Source organism: Penaeus monodon, chromosome 40 (assembly GCF_015228065.2).
Source record: "Penaeus monodon isolate SGIC_2016 chromosome 40, NSTDA_Pmon_1, whole genome shotgun sequence".
Taxonomy (NCBI): domain Eukaryota; kingdom Metazoa; phylum Arthropoda; class Malacostraca; order Decapoda; family Penaeidae; genus Penaeus; species Penaeus monodon.
This window is the reverse complement of record NC_051425.1, coordinates 29,317,878-29,326,349: the sequence shown is the minus strand read 5'-3', so window position 1 is coordinate 29,326,349 and position 8,472 is coordinate 29,317,878. Positions and strand designations below refer to the sequence as shown.

At 33.7% G+C, this 8,472-nt stretch overlaps 1 protein-coding gene across 1 annotated transcript in view; it reads left to right on the top strand.

Moving 5' to 3' along the window:
• Nucleotides 1-3,696, top strand: part of LOC119598080 — a 9,888-nt gene extending 6,192 nt beyond the window's left edge. Inside the window, exons 4-5 of the mRNA XM_037947707.1 lie at nt 2,653-2,747; nt 3,532-3,696. Coding sequence (XP_037803635.1) covers nt 2,653-2,747; nt 3,532-3,696 — 260 coding nt within the window. The remainder of the gene's footprint in view (nt 1-2,652; nt 2,748-3,531) is intronic.
• The last annotated feature ends 4,776 nt before the right edge of the window (nt 3,697-8,472 follow it).

The following is an 8,472-nucleotide window of genomic DNA, read 5'->3' as shown; positions in this document are numbered from 1 at the left end:
CACACAAAACCCCAAACACACACACCCCAAAAAAAAAATCCCACACCCCACAACACACAAAATAAAAAAAAAAAAAAAAAAAATTTGGTTTATATATAGGTGTGGGGTATATATATTTTTATATATTATATATATATATTATATTTTTACAAATACACACACACACACCCCACACAACACAAAAATATATAAAATATATATAAAATATTATATATATAAAATTAAAATATATTTATAATATATACTACACATACACAAAAACACCCACAAACAAAACACCCACACACACACACCACGCACACACAAAATTATATATATAAAATTTTATATATATATATATATATTTAATATTATATATTTGTGTGGGGTGTTGGGGTGTGGGGTGTGTTGTGTGTGTGTATGTTTTTTGGGGTGTGTGTGTGTTGTTTTGGTGTGTTGTGTGTGTGTTTTGTGTGATTTTTTTGTGTATGTTTGTGTGTTGTGTGTGTGTGTTTGTGTGTGTGGGGTTGTGGGGTTTTGTGTGTGTGTACATTCATATATGTATTTATGTGAAAATTTTTTTGCTTTCTTTTCATATTCTTCTTTTTCTCTTTCCTTTCAGCTTCTTTCTATCGCTCCTCTTCCTCCTCCTCCCCGTACAACTTCCCTTTTCGTACTCCAGTTCCTGCAATTCTTCTAATTTAAGTCCATGCTAATGATCTTCTTCTTTTAACGGTGGGTTTAAATGTCTGGGGCCGCCTGGTCAAAAGCATGATATTATTTTTTTCCATGTTTTGTTTGCTCTTGGAGTGAGTACGGGGGAGGGTCCCCATTTTTTTTCCCACGGAGAGTGCCGGTGGAAATTTTTTTAGGTAATCTTCTCTCTATTTATCCGGGCTTGGGACCAGCACGGGGAATTTGGGGCTGGTTTCCCCCGGGCCAGTGGCTAGGTAGGCAATCGAGGTGAATTTCCCTTTCCCCAAAGGGAAAACCCAATGCCCCGGGCCCGGGTTGACTCAAACCCTAAAACCCCAGATTGCCGTCGTGACAGTTTGAGTCCGATGCTCTAACCATTCGGCCACCGCGGCCTTATGCCAATGATACAAGCTCTTTGATTAATGCAATATATCGCAATCATTAACTCCGTTTCAAGAGAAACGACCCACTTTTATTTACAAACACTTTAAAAAACCACAGGGGCAATTAGACCAGGGGAAAAATGCAAAAAAAAAAAATTTTTTAAAGGTGGCATTTTTGAAATTACCTTTATAAATTTCCCAAATTAAACTCCTCCTTAGCTCCTCCTTTTTCTATTGTTTCTACCAATTATTTCGATTATTTGGAGAGAAATTATCGGTGGGCCTTTGGTTCGGATTGGGTTTCGGATGACCGCAAGACTATTTTTTCTATTTTTGGGCAAATGAGTCATTTCTGTTACACTTTTACCGATAACATGATGAAAAAGAGGAAATCCTCACACGCAAACACACAGATTCACACGCACACACACACATACACATAAACCCACACGCAAAGATAAACAGACACACGAATACACACACACTCACACACACGCGCGCTGCTTACTAAAGCTTTGATGGCCAACACTGATACTGTTTCACAGCTCTCGTGGCTTTAAATTGGCTTTGTGTTTTGGGGAAGAACCTTGATCAGATCGTGTTATAAAACTCAAAATCATTCCCGTTTTGGAAAATTTTAAATTTTTTTATATGAAAAATCCGCTAAAATAAGTGCCCCTGAAAATCTGTTTTTTTATTATTATTGTCATAATTTTTTTGAGTTCTTGCTTTTCGTTTTTGCCTTTCTAACCTTCAAATAATGAAAGGCATGTTGAAGTTTTTTGCCCAATTTTTAGTTTCTCTTTTCGACTTCCGCGAAAAACGGGGTTTGAGGGGAAAAAGGGGAAAAGAGGTGGGGAAAAGGGAGAGAGAGAGGTAGGGAGGGAGAGATGTACTAAAATTTAGGTTTCGAACAATATGACTGGACGGTTAATCACTCATTCATAATTTTTTATTTGGAAAAAACGTTTTTAATTTAACACATACCGGATAATTTTTCGGGAAAAGATAATAATAAAGTGTTGCATTACGCAGCATTTTTCATATTTTTTTCATGTGGGAACTTTTGAAAAAGAAAAAAACGTGCGAAAAAGAAAATAATTTGCAGAGATGAGTCCAAAAAAAAATTTAAAAAGAAAAACCCCCAGACCCAAAAAAAAAATCCGGGGGAAAATAACATTTATAACTTTTTTTTTCTCTCTCAAAATTTCTTTGGGTTGGGAAAAATCATTCAAAGACATAACACTTAGAAAAAGAGTGAAGTTTGGGTAGATTATATTTTACAAGAACCCCTCCCAAAACTAAGTTTTTTCTGGACATCCATTACTCAAGAAACTTTTTAAAAAAATTAGTCAATAACTTTTCCACCAAAAAAATCCCCCAGTCGGGTAAGTACAAAACCAAAAGCAATAAAAAAAACAGCTGGGAAAAGAGTCAAACAATCAAACAGCTTTTTGAAATGAGTCACCCAATAAAAGTAAGTTTTCCGGGAAAATTTTCGGCCCTCAACGTTTTGGGCCAAACCCCAACTAACAAAACCTTTACAAAGAGGAAATAACATTTAAACAACCAATAAAAATTTTAATTTTAAAAGGGAAACCCCCGGGGCCCCATCAAAAGTTCAGCCAAAATCTCTCACTGCGGCCCCCAGCCAGGCAGAAGAAACAGCTCCTAAGTGGAATTTTAGGGGCAAGAGGAAGCACGGTTTCCCTTTTCAAAAAGATTATGAGGGAAGAGGAAGGGCGGGGGGAGAGGGAAAAAGGGGGGAAGATGGAGAGGAAAAATTGAAAAGGGGGTGGAAAGGAAGAGAAGAGGGAAGGGAGGGGGAAAAGGAAAAAAAAGAGGGAGAGGGGGTGAGGAAAGGGGGAAAAAGGGGGAAAGGGGGAAGGAGAGGGAAAGACGTAGTTGGGGGGGGGAGGGGGTTTTTCAGCACGAAATTTCCCTTTTTGTTTTAAAATATTAAAAATGTTTAAAGGGAAAAAAAAGAAGTAAAAGGGGGAAAAGGAGAAGAAAGAGACAGACAAATGGAAGAGTGAGAGAGAGAAGGGGATTAACCAATTAAACTGGTTTCCTCTAAAAAATTAATTGTCTCCGTCTCAACTAATTAAAGGGGGGCGGTTGGATCAAAAAAGTTTTTAGCTTTGGGGGGCGTTCAAATGTCAGATGAGGCCCCTCCCATAAACCATTTTGGGGGATCATTTTTTATCAAAAGGGCAAACTTTTGAAAATTGATGGGTAAAAAACTTTTACAACCCTCTCTTTTCCCTACCCCCCCCTCCTCTCTCCTCCCTCCCCCCCCTTTTCCCCTCTTTTCCCCCACCCCCAAAACCCCCTTTTTTTCCTCTCTCTCTCTCTCTCTCTCTCTCTCTTCTTTCCCCCCCCCCTTTTCTTCCCCCTCTTTTCTCTCTCTCCTCTCTCTCTCTCTCTCTCTCTCTCTACGAGCTAAAATTTTTATTCCCCCCTTGTTTTTCAGGGTATAACCCCAAAGGCCCTATCTCCCGGTCAGATTTCTGAAATTTCCCTCATCTTGCACCTCATACTTCCCCGTCATCAGGGGAAATTAATTGATTTGACACAAAATAATCTTTGGCCCGGGGGGCCCCAAGCGGGCCCGACTCCACAAAAATTTGCCCATTGATGTCCCGCAATAGAAAATGGTCCCTTTTTTTATTTGCCCTGGCGGATTCTCACCCGGGGGTCCTGAAACCCCTCCCTTTTCTCTCCCCTCTCTCTCTCTCTTCTCTCTCTCTCTCTCCCTCTCTTCTCTCTTTTCTCTTCTCCTCTCTCTCTCTCTCTCTCTCCTTTTACGGGAGCGTAAGTTGCCTGAATCGTTTTTGGGCCCAAAGGGGGAAAAATACCTTTTTTTTTATTTATTTTTTCTTATTTGTTTTTGTTTCCCCCCGTGATAATGAGAAAAGATGGGAGTGTAGGGGAGGACATTAAGGGAAAGGGAAAAAACAATTCAAAAACAACCCTTTTCCCTTTAAACAATTTAAAAATGTGTGTGTGTGGGGGGTGGGGCAGCCGGCAGTAAGCCTAAGTTACCAAAATTTAAAATTTTAATGAACCCCCCTGTTTACCGGTCCATTTTCATGAAAAAAAAGCAAAGGTACGTTTTTTAATAAAAACTTCATAACTTTTTGTTTTCCCTCTTTTTTTTTCTAATTTTTGTTTATAAAAACTTTTTAAAATATTTGAGGGAAAACAACCCCTTAACTAGCCAAGCAGATAAATTTTGGGTTTGTTTCCCTGAAACTTTAGATATTAGTCCAGCTGCTCGGGTTTCCCGTGGAAAAAAAATTTTTGGGGGAAAAAAAAAAAACATTTTTCTTTTATCCTTAAACTCTGTCTGTCCGCCCCTTTCTCTGTCGTCCCCTTGGTCTCACTTTTTCTCCTTTTCTCTATCCCCCTCTTCTCTCTCTCTCTCTCTCTCTCCTCCTCTCCCCTTTCCAGCTCCCTCCCTCCCTCTCCCTATACAAATTCTCTTTTCCCCATAACTTTTTTTTTGCTTTTGTAAACTTTTGTTATGCAAATTCTCTTTTCATGGGTCAGTTCATTTTTGTTCCATCCTTATATTGTTTTTATTTTATAAATTTTCATTTTTTTTATCTCGACATTATCAAATTTTTGTTTTATCATTATCATTGTTTTCATCATCATTATTTTACTAATATTATATTTTTTTTAAATTTTCAAATTTTCTTTATTTTTCCCCGCCATTATAAATTTTCATCATCATCATTAATTTTATTTTCAATATTACTGTTATTAAAATAACTTTTTAAAAATATCACTTTTTGCCAGCATTGGTCCCCCAAAACCAACTTAAATTTCAAAATCCTCCCCTTTTTTAATTCGAAAAAAAGTGAGGATTGGGCCGCCCGTTGTTCATTTTTAAAAGGGAAGGGTTTTAAGCTCGTAAATCCTGCGACACAAATTAGCAAAGAAGGGGGAGAAAGGAAAGTGGTCTGGGCGGGAGCGAAACAGTTTTTTGACCGGGCTTGTGGATTAGAAAAAATTATGAAAACTTGGGGTACGGGGGTTTTCCCGGTTTTCTATAGAATACTACATTTGTCATATTTTAAAGCATTATACAAACCCAATTTTTCTCATTTTCAAGGTCTTTTATGAATTTAACATAATTGGGGACAATGGAAAAAAACTATATGAAGGGTGTAAACGCTCTAAACCCCAAAACAAAAACAAAACCCCCAAAAAACCCCACACACCCACAAAAACACACACGCACACAAAACACAAATGTACACACTTTACCCTCAAAAAATTTTCAGCCTTTTCCCTACACAATCACACCATAAACAAATGCACATTTTCACTATCATCAAACAAAACCCTCATAATTTGTAATAATAATAATAAAATAGTAAAAATAATAATAGAATAAAATAAAAATAATAAAAATAGAAATAACAAAAAATAATGAAAGAAAAATAAAAATAATAATAATAGTAATAATAATTAAATAATAATAATAATAATAAAAAATTTAAAAATAAAAATAATAATAATGTGAAAATCATAAAAAATAAAAAAACAACAAAACTAGTAAAAAAAATAATAAAAAGTTTTAAAAATGATAATGATAAAATAACAATGAGGGTGATGATAAAAAATAATTTGTAACAAAAAAATGTTAAGAAAAATAATATTATTTTTTAATAAAATTTTAATAATAATAATAATAATAAAATAATTTAAAAAATTAAAAAACAGCAACAAAAAACAAAAAAAAAATAATAACAACAAAAAATGATTTTTAAAAATGAAAGAGGGTAATAATAATAATAAAAATAAATTGATAATAATAATAATTATAATATAATAAAATAGCAGTAAGGGTAATAGTAAATAGTAATAATAGAAATAAAAATAATAAAAAAATAATGTAAAATAATTAAAATTTAAAATAATAATAATAAAAATAAAAATAATATGATTGAAAATAATGATAAAAATGAAAAATAAAATTTATTATTTTTTTAAATGAAATTAATAATTTTTATTTTGTTATAATGATAATTTATAAATTATTTTTAAAATTATCTTAAAACAATAAATAAAAATTTTATTATTATCATTAAAAAATAAAATAATAATTATTATTATATTTTTATCATTTTTATCATTATCATTTATTTTTTATTTTATTTTATTTTATTTTAATTTTATTATTATTATCTTTATTATTATTTTTTATTATTACTATTATTACAATACTTTACCTATGCTATTATTATTTTTTAAAATTATTATTTTTCATTATTATTATTATTATTTTATTTTATCTCATCTTTATTAAAAATCATGTTGTTGTTATTATTATTGTTGTTGTTGTTGCTGTTATTATTATTATTATTATTATTATTATTATTATTATTAATTTATTAATACAATAATAATTATTATCATTAACATTATTATTGTTACTATTATTGTTATCATCATCATCATTGTTATTTTTATCATTATCATTATTAACTTTATTATTATTGTTATTACTAGTATTGTTGTTATTATTATTATTGTTATTATTATTATCATCATTATTATTGTTATTATTATTTTTATTATTATTATTATTATTACTATTATTATTATTACTATTATTATTATTATTATTACTATTATGATGGTGATGATGATAGTGAAAATGTGCATTTGTTTATGCGTGTGATTGTGTATGGAACTGTATATTTGAGTGTGAGTGTGTACATTTGTGTATGTGTGCGTGTGTGTGTGTGTGTGTGTGTGTGTGTGTGTGTGTGTGTGTGTGGTAGAGCGCTACATCATTCATATAGCTTTTTTCATTCGTACCAAGTATGTTGATTCATGACTGACGCTTGGAAATGAGAAGAATTGCGTGTATAATGCGTAAATATGACTATGTATGTATTCTATAGTAACCTGGAAACCCCGTACACAAGTGTTCATAATCTCTTCTAATCCACAAGACGTCTAAACACACTGTCTCGCTCCCGCCCAGACCACTTTCCTTTCTCCTCCTTCTTTGCTAATTTGTGTCGCAGGATTTACGAGCTTGAAACCTGCCTTTGAAATGAACAACGGGCGGCCTCAATCCTCACGTTATTTCGAATTCAAAAGGAGGAGTTGTAGTAGTGGTAGGACCAATGCTGGCAAAAGTGATATGTATTAAAGTTATGTAATAATAACAGTAATATTGACAATAAAATTAATGATGATGATGATAATTATAATGGCAGGGAAATAAAGATAATGATAATTAAAAAAATATAATAATAGTAATAATAATGATGATGATAACAATGATAATGATAATAACAATAATGATAATGATAGAGATAATAAAATGATAATGATAATAATAATAACAATAGTAATGATGGAACAAGAATGAACTGAGCATGAACAGAGAATTTGCATAACACAGATACACAAGCAAAACAAAAAGTTATGTGGAAGAGAACTTGTATGAGGGAGAGGGAGGGAGGGAGCTGGAAAGAGAGAGAGAGAGAGAGAGAGAGAGAGAGAGAGGAAGAGGGGTGATAGAGAAAAGGAGAAAAAGTGAGACCAAGAGACAGACAGAGAAAGGCGGACAGACAGAGTTTAAGGATAAAAAGAAAAATGTTTTCCTTTCCCCCAAACTTTTTTTCCACAGGAGCCGAGCAGCTGGACTGAATATCTAAAGTTTCAGGGAAACAAAGCACAATTATCTGCTTGGCTAGTTAATGGTATGATGTCCTCAAATATTTTCAAAAGTTATCACAAAATCTAGATAAAAAAAGATGAAAACAAGAAGTTACTGAAGTGTTTATTACAAACGTACCTTTGGCTTATTTTTCATGATAATGAGAGCCGGTAAACATGGGGTTCATTACATCTAAATTGTAACTTAGGCTTACTGCCGGCTGCCCCCACCCCCCCACACACACACATTTATTAAATTGATTAAGGAAAGTTGATTTTAGAATTGTTTGGTTCCTACCTTAATGTCCTCACCTACACTCCCATCGTTCTCATTATCACAGAACATAACAAATAATGAATAAATAAATAAATAAAAGTATATTTTCCCCTTTGGCCAAAACGATTCAGGCACATTACGACTCCCAGTAAAGAGAGAGAGAGAGAGAGAGAAGAGAGAGAGAGAGAGAGAGAGAGAGAGAGAGACAGGGAGAGGAGAAGAGAGAAGAGAGAAGAGAGAGAGAGGAGAGAGAGAGACAGGGAGAGGTTTCAGGACCTCTGGGTGAGATACTCGCCAGGGCGATAAACAAGGACCATTTTCTATTGCAGGGACATCAATAGCGAATTTGTGGAGTCTGGCGCTTGTGGCCACCGGGCCGAAGATTAGGTGTGTCTGGATCAAGTAACTTCCCTGATGACAGTGGAGTAGTGAGGTGCGAGATGAGGGGAG